At 43.4% G+C, this 19,730-nt stretch overlaps 1 protein-coding gene across 2 annotated transcripts in view; it reads right to left on the bottom strand.

Annotated features, from left to right (window-relative positions):
* Nucleotides 1-5,365, bottom strand: part of LOC104485111 (glypican-5) — a 369,428-nt gene extending 364,063 nt beyond the window's left edge. The window contains exon 1 of one of the 2 annotated variants that reach the window (XM_086754808.1): nucleotides 5,149-5,365. In XM_086754808.1, coding sequence (XP_086610934.1) covers nucleotides 5,149-5,320 — 172 coding nt within the window. In that variant the 5' untranslated portion in view covers nucleotides 5,321-5,365. The remainder of the gene's footprint in view (nucleotides 1-5,148) is intronic. The other variant, XM_086754807.1, reaches the window with a different exon arrangement.
* Nucleotides 5,366-19,730: the final 14,365 nt, after the last annotated feature.

Below are 19,730 nucleotides of genomic sequence, written 5' to 3'. Positions count from 1 at the left end.
CTACCATGATACAGCCTGCAGAAGGGGAAACTGAGGCAGTCTTGTTTTAGACTATTCAGAGAGTGATACAGATGGGAACACAATCCATGTCACATTGGACCAGTCGACTCCCTCCCACAGGTCAACACTCTGTTGTTTAAACTACCAAGAAGTCTGTGTGTCCATAAATAAGCAAATACTAAGCATAATAGGAAGAAAATCTTCCATTATAACAAGCTGCAAGTCCTGCCAAAGGACATTTCACAAGCTTGTTATAGCTATCAGGAATTTCTAAGAGAAAAAGAAATCTCGTGGACATATTATTTTTGTGCCTTTTCTTAAAATCTTAACCACCCTACACTGTTTCTAAGCATTAACATGCCTGTGCTCCTCCAGCAATCTTTTCTCCTAGACATACCCTACATCCACATTATGGGAGGCAGTCCCACACAACCACATATGCAGGTTACCAGTAAATCTAAGTATAAATTGCTGTTCACACCAGAGGACTTGTCACTCATTCCAATGGAGCAAAAGCTTCCCAAAGCCAACAAAGCAAGTACGTTTCACATGTGGCACACACCAGACTCAAGACTGACTGAATGCTGCTGTGAGCAAAACGTGTTTCAGCACTGCACCTTTACCGGGAGAATTAGTGTTCTCATTAAGATGACAGAAAGAGCTGAGCAGCAACAAAAGAGGAAAAAAAAAAAAAAAAAACAGGAAAATAAAGTGTGGCATGAGCGCTTTCATTATAAAATGGCTAGTTTAATAGATATTCTTGGATGTATTCAAAAAGGGATCTACCCTATGCTCCTTTCTCAACAACATGGGAGCTTTGCTACAGGCTGAGATGGGATGAGATCCAGCCTAATGCACGCACCACATGCAGCAAGGAGCTTCTGGGAGGAATCTAGAACTTTACTGTTGCTACTCAGAACGTAAAATAGTTCTAATGTATAAATTGTCAATGCATGTCCAGCTCTGCTCTTGGATACTCAGTACATATGCATGGCAATGAACAATGCTACTGATTTAAAGTGCAGGATGACAATAAAGAATAAAGCAGCTCTTAATAGGACAAAATCTGCCCTTCAGAAGTGAGTCCCTTAGCACAATCTGGGCAGCTTCTGTGTTCTTCATAAAGCAGTAGAGCAACAAGATAAGCAAATCGTCCCTTTGATAGTCCTCAACAAGATGATTATTTAGAAGGTTAACAGTTCCTAGAACTCTTTCACAAATGACAAATTTCCCTTGCTTACTAGAAATTAGCCCAATTCTTTACACTTAAATGTTTACAGACTTTTTTTTTGCATGATCATACACTAGTTAATAAGCAAAAAAAAGACAGAACTGAGCCTATATAAATGGAGAAGATGTTCTCATGGTTACATGATTACTAAAGGAATCAAGAGAGCTACTTTTATTCTGGTTCTGCTACATTTCACTGCCTGAGCATTGACAAGTCACAGAATTCCAGCTGGGTTCATTCCGTTTTCCTACTATGAATTAGGAAAGCAGCAACAGCCAGCCACCACCATACTCCATGCCACAGAAACACCTCTGAATAAATAGCTCTTTAAACACAGTATGTGCCAGCATGCAGTTACGCTGCAATATAACCCAGGGCTCACAGGGTATCGCTAACGGGAACCCTATGACTGGGAGGAATACCATACGTAGCAGCACGCATCACATTTGAGCTATCTAGACTCCCTGGAACCAAAGGCTTAGTCCCCTGGCAGGATTACTCTTGGAGACAGCATACAGTTCTCCCTCATCAAAATGTTAACCAAGGGACTCCTACAAAAACATCCCAGCTCAGCCTGTGATAATCAAAGTACAAGACTGGGAACATATTACCTCATTTTCCAGTCTGGGGAAGACACAAAAAACCCTTCCTCTGAACCACAGCCAAGGCAGCAGTACCTTTACCTGACCAATCTGTTTGCTATTTGCAGCAAATTACCCTTGAAACATTCAGTCTGTTCCAGAAAAACAGACTACCAAATAGCAGCACAGACTCCGCTAGTGGAGGAGAAAGACTTAGACACAGACCAAGGAGATTTGCTGCTCAAAAATACCTGTTTGGGCCTCTTACCCATCCCACATCAAAACACTCTTCTTTCTAGCACTTGTTAACGGACTGGATTCAGAAATACGTCTGGTATCTTTTGGGAAAACTATGGAGGAGAAATTTAAGAGGAGAGACTCCTAGGCATTTCTAAGAGCTCCCCTGCAAAGGTGATTTTTCAGAAAGGTTGCTGCCAGATTCACATAACATCTTAAAAACAAAAGCATGTTTTCCCAGAAGTCTTCCTCCTTCCCTTGCCAATTCATTTTATACAAGGGCTGGCAAGTCCTGCCCAAAGCCGCCCTCCATCTCTCTGCAGGTCACGCTGACATCCGTCTCTAAACTCAGCTACGGATCACAGCGACCTGCCTGCAGACCACATGTAAGAGGGAAGCAGCCACCAGTCCTTATGAAGTTTGTATCGGGATCCATCAGCACACAACTTCAACATCACAGCCACAACTAACAGCACAGGAGGGTGTATGCTACAAACTCTCCCAAGTATTTAGGGTTAATTTTATTGTGGGTGAAATGGGCACCACCCAGAAGAGGAGATAAAATACATACCTGACAGTCTGCCTGCTGATCCCTTGCCCAACATGGGGTTGGGCCTCTCTCCTCAACTGAGCTGCTGATTTTCCTGAAGGTTGTAAGAACTTAATAATCCTTAAGACTTTAACCTCTGTCAGTTTTGTTGTATTAGCCTATAAATTCTGGCTTGAGATTAGCCAAGGGCTTTCAACACTTTTGTGATTGAAAATATCCAGTAAACAGACAACAGGACTGCACAAGCTCAATTTTCTAGAGAAACCAAGCCAAAACCAATGTAACAACATCCAGACAACTAAGGAGCACCCCAGCGCATCTGCATGTCCAGCCCACATGAGCAGAAGTTAGGGGGAAGCTCTCTGCAGGCTTTATTCAGCTGAGCACACTGTTTTCTGTGTCACCCCTGGCTGCCCACTGCGCTTCCCCCCTTCCACTTTAACTGACTGCCGTCTTCAGGGGAGATGCTTCGATATTTGTGTGTTGTTAAAAATGCATAATAAAATTAGCCTTAATGTCTGAGAGAGAGAGACACACACAAAAAGAGCATGTGTGTGTGCGCGCACAGGGGAGTGTATTAAGATATATTCACTGATAACAGCTGCCAGATGAAAACACTGGAAAACACTTCAGTACTTAATTAAAGAGGGCACAAGACAGGAGGCATTACTGCCTGGCAAGATATCATTAAAACACACAAGCTTTGGTGGAGCTGAGTATACTTAACGAACAGGGAAGATCAATATGCACCACTTTGCCTCCGCTCCTCTGCTCCAATCGTCCTCTTCAAAAGAAACCTTTATGAGCTAAAATTTAAAAGCGTATTACCCTCCTTCACCTTCTCTCATGCTATTTATTTTGAGAGCTTGTTACTCAATAGGAAAGTTCAGTATGACACAAGAACACAATTAAATCTCTCTGAAGCATCACAGCCTCTACACCTTCCTTCTGGAAGCACACAATTTTCCTCAAGTTTCATCTTTGGTACTAGGGTTTTATGAAATCGATGAAAATCAGTCCATTGAAAGTTTTAAGAACTTTTTTTTCAGAAAGAGCTCAGGGAAGAGTGTTAAGCATGCATCAAAGAAGATGAAAAGCCTTGTTTCACTTTTTTTAACTAGCTTTTCCTATTTAGTTCTCAAAGACACGTGTTCTGATGCCTTTACCAGCACAAGAGAACAGTACCATAACTCAAGTTTCAAAATGCCATTCCTGCAAATTTCTTCTTGCCACAAAATGCAGAATGATTCCTTGCTCACAGACAACTTTACAGCCGTGTGTCATCTCCACTACTTTACACAAACACAGGTAAAGATCACCAGCACTTTGCAGTCGTTTACAGCCGTAAGAGGCCTAATGGCCTATCAAATCTAGACCCTAAAACAGAAACTCGTGCCAGAAAACATATCCAAAACTCAGTTAAGATAAGAAGTCTTTCCATCAAACTCAGCAGGCTTTGAATTGAACTGCTTTAAAAAAACGGGAAAAATATAATAAAGCAACAACCCGAATTGACATTTATACCACACACCCACAGGCAATTGTGCCAGCATGAGGCAGCTAGAAACTGTTTTACAAGATTGACAGTCTTTGCTTTTTTATTCCAGTTCTTGCAAACATTTTCTTAAGGCACGTGGAGTCAGGACTTCATTATCTAGACAGACAGTCATTCATTACGGTCATTCATAAAAGTTGAATCATTTTTTACACTATAGTGTGCTTTACAATGAATTCTACAGGGTAATTATGGAATACACAAAAAAATATAATCTTATTATGTTTGTTACTTTTGCATTTCATCGCTGTCACGTGTTGTTCGAACTGTGTGAAACGGCAAAGGGAACACCACTCTACTCATCAACTTTCACGACCATGAAGTACTGCAGACTTACTGCTTAACCACGCAAAGGCTAAGAGCTGCGGAATGTACCCCTCCCAGGTGCCACCTCTGCCTTTCCCTGTGACAGCGTTCTTCCCGAATTCATCTGCAAGACAACTCTTCCTAATTCAACAGTCCAACGTATTCGCCAGCCCGCCCGAGGTCAGCAAAACAAGCGTTCCTTAACGACTCGGTTACTAATTGCCCTTCCGAGGAAGGGTTACAGACGGAAGCCTCTGCTTTGGGCACTCAGCGAAGAGACCACACCGCTCTTCAGCGCGGGAGGGGAAAAAGGTCCGGTGCTGACGGTGGCGATCGCTAAGCGATACCCGCACAACGCAAAACCCGGGGAGTCGTTCCAGTCTCTTTTCCTAGGAAGTCTTTCTAAATTATTTCGGCAAGAGGCGTGCCCAGCCCGCTCCGCTCCCTGCGACCGGCGGGAAAGCGGGCGAAGGCAGCCGCACCGCACCGGCTCCCAGCAGGCGGGCGCGCAGCCCCCGACGACGGCGGCGGCGGCGGGGCCGGAGGGGACGCGGCCCCCGCGGGGACCCCCGCCGCTCCCGGGGCGCAGACCGGCACCGTGTGCGTGTCCCCTCCCCACCGCAACCCGCGCCCCGCAGCACCTTCCCCCGGCACGGAGAAGCCACCCCGCGGGTGGGTCGGTACTGACCGGCGGTGGGCACGTCGGGGACCAGCTTGAGGGGCCCGATCTGCCGCAGCTGAAACGCCGTCCGCACCTCGTGGCAGCTGGGGGCCCTGCCCGCCGCCACCCCGCCGCCGCACAGCCCCGCCGCCGCCAGCAGCCACAGCCCCAGCAGCCCGCGGCTCCCGCCAGCGGCCATCTCGCACCCCCGGCGGCCGCGGGCCGGGCCGGAGCGCTGCGGGGCGCGGGCCGTCTACCGGGCAGCGGTCCCGGCGTGCGGCGCTGCCCCCCCCCGCCCGCCTCCCGCGCTCCTCCCCGGCCGCCGCCGCCGCCCGCCCGCCCCTGCCGCCCCTCCCCGCCCGCCCGCGGGGGTGCGAGGGGGCGCCGCGCCCCCCGCCCGCTGCCGTCATCGCGGGGAGAGGGGGAGAGGAGGGCAGAGTGCGGACGGGGGGCCGGGTACAGCCGCACCGGCACGGCGCCCGCCCCACTCGCTTCAGCCTCGGGGGTGCGGGAGACCCCCGAGTGAGAGCCGGCCCCACCGCGGGCTCCCCACGGCGCTATCCCCGGCCAGGCAGCTGTGGGGACGGCCCACGGGAAGCTGAACGAAAAAAAAGTTTATAGATGCATAGAGACAGAGCATCGGTACGGTCTCCGCAAGGGATGAAGTCCCCGGCAGCAGGTCCGGGTCAGCCCGAGTCCCTGAAGGGTTTCAGGAGGAGACCCAAGCCGCTGGAGACACGCTCCCTCAGAGGACCGACACATGGTTATCAAGGAAAACGGGTGCAAAGTGAAAACACAGCAGGAGACAAAAAAAAAAATCCTAAGCACTGCAGGGTGGAAAATCATGCACAGTTTGCTTCCATCCTGAAATTCCTAGCAGGTGACACTGGGTCTGTGGAAGAGCCTTCACAAGTGTTAACTCCAGCCAACAGTTACTGCAGAGACTAGAAAAAACTTTGCACCAAGAAACACATCCACCTGCATATATAAACTGGTGATTTGAACAACAGCCAGCAGCAGTTACATCCTATATTGGTTGGGGAGGCATAAACCCCTCCTGGGGCTGAGACCACCAGGCAAGCAGCAAGAGTCACCAGAGAAGGTCTTCTGCAATCTTTTCACTGCCCAAAGCATGCTTCAGTATCAACTGCTTGACCACACATTTCAGCATAGAACCACGCTCGGCGTCCATTACTATTTCCATTTCACAAAACCACTCCATTTCCAGAGAAGCCAAACCCAAGAAGTCTCCCACGAACGCCCCATTTGCACAGAACCTTTCAGGCATATGGAGCACGTTATGAGCTACAAGAATTACCATTGTTTGAGGCCATTATGTCCCATTTCTTTAAGGTTACTTGCAACCCTCAAGATGCTTCTTAATGTGCTCCTGGAGCCACAGGGGAGCCCACCTGCAGCTCATTTAACCATTATACAGTCCCATAGGTAGTAATGAGAGGCTGAGCTCAGCACTGTAGAGAGTTGCCTGACTTGGATTTTAAAAGCTCGAAGCGCAAATCCTTTAAGCAATTTGCTTGTATTAACTTTGTTCCTATCAAGACAGCAAGACATTAGTTCTGTTATTTTTTTTCCAAAATAGTCCAATTTGATTCAGAACATTTAACTTGTAAGCTAAAAAAAAAAAAACAAACCAGAAGAACAAACTAGCCATATAATCAGGGCTCTACATTGGAAAGCAGAGGAACAGTCACCTTGGAAACTTCCTGCTCACCCAGAGCTGCGCTGCTTTGCTCATCCTGCAGCTCTCAGAGGTCCCCCCAAGAGCCCAGGACAGCACAGCCCAAAGGGCTGAACCCCAGAAGTCCAGAGCCCATGGATGCTGATACAGGTTCACTGCATTTTCAGCTTGACACGGGTTATACGGCCAGCAAGGTTGAAGTTGCACACACATACACTAACAGGATCAGACCCCAAGTCGAGGTGGGAACAGGCAGAATTAAAAGGCCACAAAGGAATGGCAATAGCATTGTAAGGCGCAGCACCTCAGCTGCCTATCTGTTGTCCCACATGTGGTTTTGTGAACCCAAGCAGCAGGAACAAGTTGCCTCAGTTGCATTTTGTGTAACCTCAGGCCCAATCCTAGAAGACTTTATTCAGACAGTACTCCCATTGACTTCAGTGGGAGTTCTGCCAGAAAAATAAACGGCAGAATGATGGATCTGATGAATAATTTACTTGACGAACAACAGCATTATTTGGCATATACATTATTCTATTAATAGCATCTAATCAGTCCTGTGCAAGGGCCCAAGGCATTTAATTCAGTGGGATTTTTGCCATTGTTTTCAGTGGGTGGCAAGTTCAAATCCCAAATGGCTAATACTTTTCTAACATGACTGTTACTTTAGTGTCTCATCTTTATATGACTGGTGTGCTATCTCTCACCTGTCTTTTTCAGGCTGTGTTAAATCATATTGCTTATCTGTATTTTTTAATTAGTCCTCAGGACCATACACTACCCTGTCTCCAATTCCCCTCCTCTCCTCAAAATTCTGCTAGGGAACTTGAAGTATACCTGTACACAAACACAACTGTCAGTGAACTGGAATATCCATGTATGTAAAACTGGTTACAACAATACATAAGGAAACATTTATGTTTCTAATGGTTTTGTAATACCTACATTGAGAAGTATGAATTAAAGATGGCCTGTTATGTTTTTCAGGCTAGAGTCTGAATTTTTTTTCTTCTCTGCAAAAAAAAATATGTACACCTCTCACACATTGTTTGAGTGTAGGATTTTGTCACCAATTACTTTTTTTTTTTTGGTAATGTAGTGCGGGTAGGAGAAAGGGAAAATGAAAAGTTTGAGGCTAATTTAGGAAATGGGCATTTCCTGATCACTGACATGTCTGAATAGATTTAAATGTGCCTTTTTAGTTAAAGAAATGTTACAGAACTTGCTGCTCAGTCACCCATACCAGTAAGATGGTCATTATCAGCTTCAGCAGTCATAGCTGATGTGCATGCACACACACTCACCCAGCTCTCAGCTAAATGCTGGCATCCCTGACAGCCCTGCATCTCTGAGCTGACACCTAACTACCACACCTCTTTCCTGGCGCTGCTTTGGTGACAAATTATAACTTTATGGCATGAATGAGCATGCTACTTAATCCCACTGACAGAGTGTAAAGTGACAGGCACCATAGGCGTTTCCCCGTACGAAACGCTGATCAAACCTGGTGTCGTGTTTGGGCACGACTAACTTCCCGGAGGACCGAAAACACAACCGCAGGCAGCACACAGCAGACTCCAAGTAATTTGGGCCCTATTTCTCCAAAACATGTGCTCCACATTCAGCAGGGCAGTCAGAGTGACTTTAGTGGAGGCAGTCAGGTGCTTAATTGCAAACACATGCCTAAGTGCTTTGCTGGAAGAGGGCTGCAGATAACAGAAGGGTCATTTAACCAATTATTGTACATGACATTCTACACTTCAGCAATTTGCTTGGAACAATCATAGTTTACCTTGTCAACAGGTGCCTTGTTGTTTTAACAAATGAATATTTATTAACCCTACATCACTGAGAACTGTATCAGTACTTCTTACAATGAATAGCAATATAAATCTGCCCAAACAATCCGCTCAGGCTTAATCCTGCTAAAGTGACCACAATACTCAGCATGAGCTTCGGATGTGTAAGAAAAGCCGGGATCAGGCCTAGAAACAGGGTTTTGTATGCCTGCTGCCTCAGCCCTTCTCTTGTTGAATATAGCTGGAGCTTTGCCAGCAATTTAAATGGAAGCTGGACTAATTCCCTTACTTTTGAGATAAGCTCATCTCCAACACTGGACTTTCCACCAATGGGACTTAATGGGCACGAGGTCTACTCTTGCCAATTCAGCTGCCAGAGTGAAGCCTTACTGTGTGTGTCTGAGCCATTCCAGGAAAGCTAGTCATCTGGTCTTTAAAGCCTTACTTTATCTGTAGAGGTCCAGTTTTCCAAGGTACATGTTTCACTGAAGCACCTGAGGAAACCAGCTGAATACTCAGAAGTAAAATTAAGTGACCTGTTTAAGTCACTGGAATTCTCAAACCACAAGCGGATTTTCATTTAAAACACAACTTTAATCAGCCTCAAAATAAACACAAAATCCTCTGTCCAGAAGAATCTCTAATGAAAATGAGGGGATTTTTTTTTATTTTTATAATTGAGTTTTTTCTTCTTTTAAGAAAGATAAATCTATTTTCTGAAGCCTACTATACTTCAAGTCAGAGCAAACTTTAAGGCTGAGTATGAAGTTTTAAATATACATTTTAATAGTAAAAAAAGAAATGCATAAAATATTCATAAGTATGCCAAGACTAAAAAGCTCTTCTAGAAAATTATTTCTGGTAATTTTACTCCAAATTTTCTGATCCTGTTAAAGTGGTCAACACTACAAAAACTAATAGAAAAGTTGCCAGCGTAAGCTTATCATTCTCTGTTTAGAGATCCAATTTCCTTCTTCTCTCATTCAAAGTACTGACCACAAGGAGAATAACTATGCTGCCATACCACGAATTGTTTCCTGTGCTGTATGCACTCCATGTGGAAAAAATGTGTGCAGACCTTATTGATGGTCAGAAAGCAGTATTCCTGTGCTGCCTCATTAATGGGTATTTTTCACTTTACCAGACAGACCTATTCAAATGCATAGTTTAAAAGTGCCTGTTGCACCTTTTTTTTCCTCAAAGAAAAAAAATGATGCCTGAAAAGCATAGCTGTTAACTATACCATAACACTCATTTTAAAAATGTATTGGACCATCAATCCACAAAAGATCTACAAAAGAAATACAATTGGTGCAACAACCCAGTCAACAGTTAAAAAAATATCCTCTTACAGACTCTATATACACAGTGCTGAAAAGACTTCCATTTTTTCATCATTTTCATCCTTTTAACAGTGTGAGAGCAATTATTTTGTTTCAGACCAGAAGTCTTTTAGCCCATTGACTTGTCTCCTCTGGCAGAGATCAGACCTACTATGCTTATTTAGAGATTACAGCATGTGCAACATGTTGGAGTTCTCCCTCTCTAGATCACAATTTCAAATCACACCCTGGCCACCAGAGACTGCTATGTGTTTTCTCTGACATCAGGCAAGAACATCAGTCTAACCCCCAGAAGAGCAACTCTTTTTGTCATAAAAAGATTGCCTCAAGAAATAGGCATCTTAAAATCTCACTGGATATGTAAGGGAGGAAAAGGCACACAGATTTATCTTACTCAGAAATACAGCCATCTCCCAGGGCTGATAACTGACACGATGCATGAGGAACACCACACGAAGGTGACAGCATGGCAGTTTTCCCCATCACAGTCATGCCAGCTCCTTCTGTTTGAATTCTTCCTAAAGCATCCTGGTCACTGAGAAGCTGAATACAACTCTTAGCCCTTATCTGCATGGTTCAGCATACAAATTAATTTAAATGGGACAAGCAAGAAGGTTCTGAACTTACTCATGTGAGAAGCTGTCACATAGCTCAAGGGAAATCAAAGATTACGCAAGGAGTAAGGGTTACGTAATGTGAGCAGGAGTATTTAGCTCTAGCTTCTCATACTTCAAAAGACTAACAGTGGAAACAGGTTTCCTGTTAAAGAATTCAGTAACTTACTGTGCGCCTTTCAGAAGCTCATGCTCCCAACAACATGAGAGTAATATCACAGTGAACACCAAGAATTCCCAGCTGGTTCCACAAACACCAGCACCAAACTCACAGCACTAAGGATTATAGTATAGGGACATCCCATCTGCCTCTAAGGGAACAGTTCAGGTCTGAAAATAATGCAGCACAGCCACAAACTTGCAGCTAATAAGTGACTGTCCAAGAGGGCTGCTGTCCTAAGCCATGGGGTCGTCTTAGCCTGGGTCAGCAGTAGCTTGGGATTCCCTGCCTTGCCTTTCCCACAAGGTGCAGGCAGGCCCCGAGGGGCAACCAGCCAGATGCCTCATTAGCAGGAACTTGCTGATATTGTAAGGGTGACCGTCACTGCCATTCAGTTCTTGGTGGAGCATTTCTGAGTACCACACTCTTAAAACATTGAACTTCATAAAAATATGTTGCTAAGACAACACTTGAGTCTTTTTTGCTCTCCAGAACAGTCCAACAGTCTACAGGGATATATGGACTCTACGGCAGGTTGCAACAGGGCATACAGGCTCCATCAAACAGTAATGCAAAGCAGCCACCCCCTTACCTTCCACAAAATTTGTGCTCAGGGCTTCCATAGTGACAGATGTACAGCATCACATTTAAAGTGACAGATTTAACCTTAAAAATATGCATCAAAAGCTGCCTGTAATTTCTGGTAACCTTAGAAGAACTCCTGGCTGTTTCCTACTTGACAGGTAAAAGTCACAACATGTTGTACTTTGTTAATCAAAATTATTAGTGAATTCAAAACAGCTTCTAAAAATTCAATCTGTTCTTCTTGGAAAATAGCACCCTTATTCAGAGGCTTATGGTACAGAACAAGTTAATCTTCCAAAAGTACTATTTCATAAAAAATTAAAAAGATAACATAATACTTCTATTATAAGTGTGAAGAGCATCATTATAATAGTTGTAATAGCTTTTCCTAGTGGGACAAAATGGACCAACTTTCATTTGTCTAGCTGAGCAGTCAGAAAAGATTTTTAACCATGTGTCCAAATTTGAAGTTAATTAAAATTAATTGCCCACTGTGCTGTAAGTGATGCCACTGCATTTTCAAGTACCTGTTTCCATGGGTTGATTTACTTAACACTGGTTTCTCTCATTGACTGAATTCTGGGTTTGCCTTAATTGTACTGTTCAAGTTGTTTATCTTTCTTTCTGCCTTGCAACATCACATGAAAGGTCATAAATAGCAAAGTTCATAGCCAAGATTGACACTTTATCAACATGAGACACAGCATCCTGGAATATAAACTAGTTTATAAAAATAAATGAACTCCTCTGACACATTACTGTTCCCACTAGCCACCATTTTCTGTCCTCAAGAATGCTTTACATGTTCAGTTCTGTAGCAAAACTTCATCACTCAGAACCACTGCACCTCTTCGCTGGTTCAGCAGCATTCGTTATCTTTACCATATTGGTGTGAAGTAAAGTAAATCTCTTTAATGACCACAAGCATACAACCAGAAAAGCATTGCTGCTACTCTCACACATCACTAGCATATACGCAGACCTTTTCAACTTTGTGTGTGTCCAAGCTGGAAGTCTCCACATGCTGGGTCACATGGAGTGGTAGTACCACCTTCTCCCTTCATGGAGAAGGTGTGAAGGATACAGATCCAGGGTTAAACGAGGGCAAACATACCCAGGCATGAGTTGCTGTAGCTGTCATCCAGCAAGAGGGGCTGGAGGACTGCAGCAGTAGGTGGGAGTTATGTCTGGAAAGAGTACAGGAAAGGGAGGAGGAGAGGGCACTGGATTTCCAGCACAACACAGGTTGAGTAGTGAAAAAGCAGGATCCTTCCTGCAACGATGACAAAAGCAGGTTAGTTGTCACCACACATGTATGGCACGGCAGGTTCACTTCACCTGCTCATTTTAGCTTATGGATTAGTAAATGTGTCTTCAACTCCTAACTTGCCCCCATCTGACCAGAGGGTGCTAGGAACAAATTTCTAAGACTGCTGCCAGCCTCACAGCATCGCACCTGCAACCCTGATGTTTGTAGTAATGCAGGCTCCCATGGGAAGCCCTTGCCATAGCATGAGGATCACCCCTTTCCCTACAATTCTGTTGTAAAGGTTACATCAGGGAACCCAACAATGTACCTGCATGAAGCTTACCAAGCAGGCAGCACCCACCCTTGATCAAAGCATGCTCCAGTCAGCACACAGAGCATCATAAGCACCAACAACCAGCAGAGAGTTTGAGTAGGACCTGAAGATAACATTTGTTGTTACAGAAAATGTGGGACCAGCTGCTGTATAATTATATTTTTCTAGCTTAAGAACATGCCTTCAAGTTTATTTAACACACAAACTTGCCTTGTTCCCTGAAGTCAAATCCTGCCCAAACCCATCCCAAGTGCCAAGAATCCCATTCAAGCTCTACAAGGCAGGTGGTGGTCAAATGAGACAGGCAGCTTGTTTTGTGGACAGCTATCAGCTTGCCTTACACTTTTGGGTAAACACCTCTGCAAGGCTACTCAGCAGAAGTCATCCAAGACCTGCATAAAGAGATCCTATCAGGTGTATGAGCTGCTGTAGGGGAGGACTGTGTTAAATGCTGGCACAGAGACAGATCAGCCTTTACCAGTAAAATCTGCAGTGGGGAGAGGAACAAACTGACAGACACGAAAAAAAGCACCACGTATCATTAAGTCCAACTTCCAGATGTTATTCCATGCTATACACCTAGTCCACTTCATAATGAAGGGCAACAGCAGCTCAATAGCCCGGAGGCTGGAACAGTAATAGCAGAACAGGCACAAGTCACTAAAATATGCCTGGAAGCTTGCCTATGCAATTTGAAACATTGTTTAAAATATGCTACTAAAAAAAATACCTGTTGAAAAGAGCTTTTTCTAATTGGCATTCAGTGTTGTCAGTTTTAGACAAACACCCTTGCTAAAGATCTCAGTGCCAAAGAGCCTCAGATAAACATTTCCAATAGGAGAATTCCAGAGAAGAAATCTGCGCTTCAAGAAAACTGTAAAAAGCTTCCTGGTTCTGCGATGCTGGGGCAAGTCCACTGTCCTCAGTTTCCCTCTGGTTCACCAACTGCCCAATGCATTCACTCCAAATGGACTTCTAAAGGCGTCCCTCAGAGCAAGAGCTGAAAATGGTGGAATTGGGCAGGTCTCTTGCATAACTTGGCCTGCAGGATCTTTGTGAGGGCAAATGCTCAACACCTTTGTTAACTGAGCAAGTGTGACACAGAATGAGAAAAAAGAGGCAGCATGCTGAGCTACATTTTCATGTACATTACATAATAGATATGCACCACTGCTTTTTTTTTCTTTACAACTATGTTTAAAAACTTTTTTCTTTTGGTTAAATAACAAGTGTCATTTTTTTTCCTGGTTTGCCTTACACCATAAAGTGACTGTAGAGCTAATGCAAGAAGAAATCCTGGAGCTGAGAAGTTTTTCCAAAGTGAGAGAACTTGAATGCAATGGCTTAGTTAAATCTGTGTGTTTAGTGCAAGCTTTTCCTGGTTGGTTTTGTTCATAAGTACCACAGCAATTACTGCAATTCTTCACATAAGTGACACAGGGAAATTTGATCCCTTAGCTCCAGTCCTACTTTGGGACCAACTCTTGAAGTCCACTGATTTCAGTAAAATGTTTTGCCCCGTTACAACACGTCTATATTAGTGGCTTTTGCCAGCAGATCAGCAGCTTAAATTGCAGCTCATTTGGGGAGGCATCTCTGCAACTTTCGTGAAACCAGTTTTGTGATGCTTCCATTAACAGAGGGTGTAACAGGCAATGACAAAATACCTCTGCTTGGAGGTCAGTCTGCTGGCACCCCTCCCTCAGCACACCCCGCTCTGCAGCGCACTGAGCAGGTCCTGGCTTCCTCTGCTAGAGACTGCATTCTTCATGCACATAACTAATTTCTCTTCTCCAAGAGACTGCAGGAAAAAGCAGATGAGCCCTGAGCAAGTATAAATTAATGGTGACATTTGCTGGAATAACGTACTCTCTTGAGCCTCTGCATCTATGACGCCAATAGAGACTGCTGGCGACACAAGTTTATATGCATCTTTCTGCTAAATCAGAGCATCATCTGCACAAATCAAGCACTTGGGAGACATCATGAGATTTGTGATGGTCCCTGGAGGACTCCAGGTCCATAGAGCCATAGCTTGTTTCTTAGCCATTTATTCTCACTGACTACTGGGATTTCTTGCAGGCAATTTTTAGTGACAAAACTGAGAATAAATCCCACCCATATTTCATGAGGTAACAGGCAAGCTTTGTTTGACTTTGAAGTACAGATTAGTCAGTGGTGACAGCACTACCTATTATACACAGTTCATTTTCTTCCCTCAAAAACAAGCGCAAAGCTGGTAAGTGGTTTTCTGCCCTTGCACAGTAAATCTGGAACAAATGTGGGCCCCAAGATATGATGCCTGCCCTTAAGTTCTTCACATGGTCGGAGAATTGAATGAATCATGAATCAGGTACTAGTTGCCACTAGGTACTAGGCAATTACGTGCCTGATCCAAGGCTCTTCAAAAAGAGCACAAAGCTCCTGTGACCCCAGTAAGCTTTGGGGCAGGTCTGCTGTAGCCTGGTGTCTTGATACATAACAAGCTTCTTCATGAAGAAAAAGGTAGAGAGATTTTTTTTTTTAGCTCTGATACACCACTTAAGCTGTGGCATGCTTCATTCACTAAAATGGAATATAATATGTCTTTGTATTGAATTATACTTTGCTTGGTTATTAAATGAAAACTATTATTCCATTAGAGCCATAAGAAATGGGCATGCTGCATATGGCTGTGTGCAATCCATTAACTGGCTTACAGAGCCAAAGACCCTTCAGAGACCATTACAAACCCGTCTAATGTCCCCCTCTGCCAGATTGTACACACCAATATCTGCACTAAATGCAAGCAGCAGAAGACTGCTTAGAACCCCTATTAATCTGGCTTTATATGCTGTTTGTGCCAACCAAGACAGCACATTCTGAGCTCAAACTTATTCCTTGGGTATTGTTTTTAGGTAAGTGTGTGATGCATGGAGAAAAACCTAACTGTTCCAGTCAAACTACATCATGTTAAAGAGTATTCACAAACAGCTGATTTGCATCAATGTTCACTTTAACTTGCCTCTTGCACAGCAATAATTAACCTAATACAGCTCTGCTTTGGGAGGAAAAACTGCACCTTGGGGATATTTTCAAAGGCACAAAGTAGGAACAAACAGGAGAGTTGCTTCAGCTGATAAAGGGCCTTTGAAAGTCTTCTCCAATACTCCTTCTGGTACATGATCTTTTTTATGAAGTATGCCATTTTCCATGTGCAGAGCCTTTAATATTGGAATTATTTACAATGATTCAGTATGATAATTTGTTTTCACAGTATTTTTTGAAACGAACTGGTCACTCAGCTATGAGTCTGCACAGACTGTGTTTAAAAAAGGTCATGTTTATAGTGTGAAATCAACCTTTTGTAGTTTCCTTGGTATCATCTAATGGAGGAGGGCAGCTTGGATTTAAAATGACACAAAGATAATGACCCAAAAAGATATTAGTTAAAAGCAAAATTTTGATCCAAATTTCAACTAGGAATGTTTTGCTACACAAAATGTGTCTTTCCTCTTAGTTTTGTTTTGCTAAGAGAATTTTTCCAAGCTGTTTGATACCATCATTTCTCTCCTTTCTCAATTATCCGTTACACACTCACCAATTCACATCAGCACGCAGAAAACTTCATCCAGAAATGGATCACAGGATGAGATCTCAGCTACCCATGGCTCTGCAGGGACAGACTGACAGGACTCATGAACATGTGATACAGAAGCTATACAGAAAATGGTTTGTCACCAAAAGAGGGGGAAATGCTCCAATGAGTGCCTAGTAGCCAGACGTTTTGTAGAGTGGCATTCAGGTAAGGATAAGCACAGAGGAGGAATACCCATTCAGATAAGGATAAGCACAGAGGAACCACCTTTTAAAGGTGGGTGAGATGGGGAAACCAGATCTAAGCCACTGAAAATGGACAGCTGGCTCATTGACACCATTCAAGACAGCACTGACCACCTATTTTCTGCTGTCCAGAGGCCCTTTCTTACTAAAGTCTGAAAAGTAGAGAAATGCAGAAAAGAGACATGAGGAAGAACCAAGTAAAAATTGTGAGGTGCTTGGACAGAACAACAGCATCTACAGCCTAGTATGCTAGCCCTTTCATTGCCAGAGCTTTCCAATATATCTTTACTTAAGACAGACAAAATCCTATGTAGTCAGTACATTTTCTGGCAGTAGAGTGAAAGCTGATGTACTAAAAATGCATGACTCATGCAGGCTGTTACATTTCATTTCCTCCTGAGTAAAGAGGACTGCTGTCACCCTTGTCTTAGGGCCAACATTTTGGATAATCTACCTTTGACAGTTACAGCTCTAAGCAAGTCAAGATTTCTTTCTGGGCCAGTTCCCAACCCCTCTCCCAAACTGAACGCAAATGCAAAAAGCTGATGTGATTCCTCAGAAGCATGAGGTGGCGATGCAATGGGTATAGCCTACCTTAGCAGGGCAGAAATTTATTTTTAGCTGATCTGAATTGCTACCACCATGCACATAGGGATTCACAGGTGAGCTGTGACAACAAAACATCTTTTTGGCAAGCCTGTTATGATCTCTCACAGCTCAGCACAGAAGTCAAAAGACAACCCCACCTCCAGAATACCCAGTCTGCCTCACAGGATTGAGCTCCAAACTACAGGAGACAGTAACAAGGGTTTTTTCCCTTACATTTGTTGACCTACTATTACCAGGGACAGTGTTATTTCAAGTTACACTGCACTCCACCACCAGGAGTTTTCCTGTAGACTTCTCTTCATTCAGTAAATTAATTCAGAAGAGCTGAGAGCAGATGCTTACACAGGGTGACAGAGGAGAGAAACCTGCCCAACCTGGCAGCATTTAAGAGCATCTGGTAGCAATAACACATCAGGGATTGTATTTGACTTAAAGAGACTCTTCTTAATGCAATCTTCTACAGAAAATCCTTCCCAGAACTGGCTACAATAACTTGACAAATTCCTTTTCTTTCTACTTTTCCCACTCTCTTCGATACCATTGCCAAGCTCATGGCCAAAAGGGATCCCTTCTTTCTGTTCCTCAGAGATGAAACACATCAGTGGGGCACTTTTTTTAAGAAAGGAGAACAGTGATAGGAAATAGGAGAGATGAAAAGTCAGAGCAGAAAGGTATCTGAAAAATGTGCTTGAGGGAAACATCTTGCTGAGATGGAAACATCTTTCTTGAGGGAAACAGGAATGGGAGAATCCACATCGCTAACCTATGTTCATGGCAGACATGCTCTTTCTAGGCACATTTAAGGTCCTCCTGATATCTGATCAGTTCAGGCTCCCAAGCCTTTTCCTAGGAACTCTTGAAAAAAAATCTAAATATATTTTTTTTAATGTCCAGGCTAAAAATCCAGTGAGCTGCAGTCATACCCACCCAAATTCTTTTAAGAGAATAATTTATTTTAAGAGGAGAATTCACCTCTATTGATACCTCGGTTCACCCATGAGAAAATAAGCATGAAAGCAGCACTTTTTCCAGGAAAAAGAGTATTCTTTACGTCAAGCTGCCTGCACTGAACCACTTTTCCTAGTTTTATTTCCTTTCTGGAAAGACTGTTTCCTCCCAGTACTTGTTTCATAACAAGATGAAAGTATACAGAAATTTGCAATCAGGACTTCCACAGCTGTTTGCTCCAGCAGGGAAATAATATGAATTGCTCCCTCCTGTGCCCCTTGCTATACCATCATAAATCTGCATTCCCATTTCCCCTGGCACAAGGACAGTGGAGTTTACTGAAAGCACCGGAGAACCAGCTCTCATCCTTATTACTGTCTGACTGCAAGACAAGACAACTGCTTTGGTAGAGCACAGAGGGTTTAGACATCTGTTTGCATAGGGCCAGACAACTGTGGAATTGAAGTTAGCTGTCAGAAATGGGCATGCAAAGGCTGCTTCTGGTTTTCAGATAATTGCCCTCTTCAGAGGGAGCCTCTCTAATAGGGAGCACCCTGCAGAAAAAGGCACTGTCACTAATCTAGAATTCCACCTGAAAGAGGGTAGGGATTCCACATGAAATGTAGGATTTCAGCAAGTTGGGGCAAAGCTCCACGGGAAGTAAAAGTTCAAATAGAAACCTAAAACTTGCTATTAAAAGGCAAAGCCAGTTCAAAGTATTTCATATGCAGAAAAAAAAAATCAAGCTGTAAGAAACTTGCATCTTCTAAGGACTACAATCCTCTTTCAATTATGGGCAGCAACTGGAGAAGGAAGCGTTTACTCCTTAACACTTGACTAACCTCATCATTTGAATCTGATTTTTTTTTAGGAGGGTAGTTTCTACATGTAGTAACCAGTCTGGCCTCAGCTATCAATCCAGTTCACTGCCAGCGAGATAATAGAGTTTATATCAACAGAAGCAGAACTGGACTAGAGCCAAGGCTCTTGATACTATAAACTTAACATTTTCAGCATAGTATTTTACTACTATTTAGTCATTTAACAAGAAAATAATTTTTTTTTCTGCCATTTGTTTAAAAACACTAAATGTCAGTATCTCTAGTTGAATATTATGCACAAATTCTTCAGCATCTTCCATTTAGAAAACACCACTGATTTCTGGATTCCCCCCTCCCTTTTTTTTGTAGTTACAACAAAATAAACCTTTCCTTTCAAAAGCCAGACTTCCTCTCCAGATGACAAAAACCTGTAGCTAATGAACTAAAAATAATATATAAGAAAAGCTACCTCCAGCTACCTCCATTTAAAAGAGTTATTCCAATTGTTTGGTGAAAGGCATTCTGATACAGTTAAGTTTTGTTAGAAATAGGACAGAATTTCTACTAATAAAAATACAGTTCTCAAGTAATGACCATTAATTTCAGCAAGAAATTTACTTAACAAT

This window comes from Chlamydotis macqueenii, chromosome 9, assembly GCF_036417535.1.
Source record: "Chlamydotis macqueenii isolate bChlMac1 chromosome 9, bChlMac1.mat, whole genome shotgun sequence".
Classification (NCBI taxonomy): Eukaryota; Metazoa; Chordata; class Aves; order Otidiformes; family Otididae; genus Chlamydotis; species Chlamydotis macqueenii.
The sequence above is the reverse complement of the archived record's forward strand: the minus strand, read 5'-3'. Positions and strand labels throughout refer to the sequence as shown.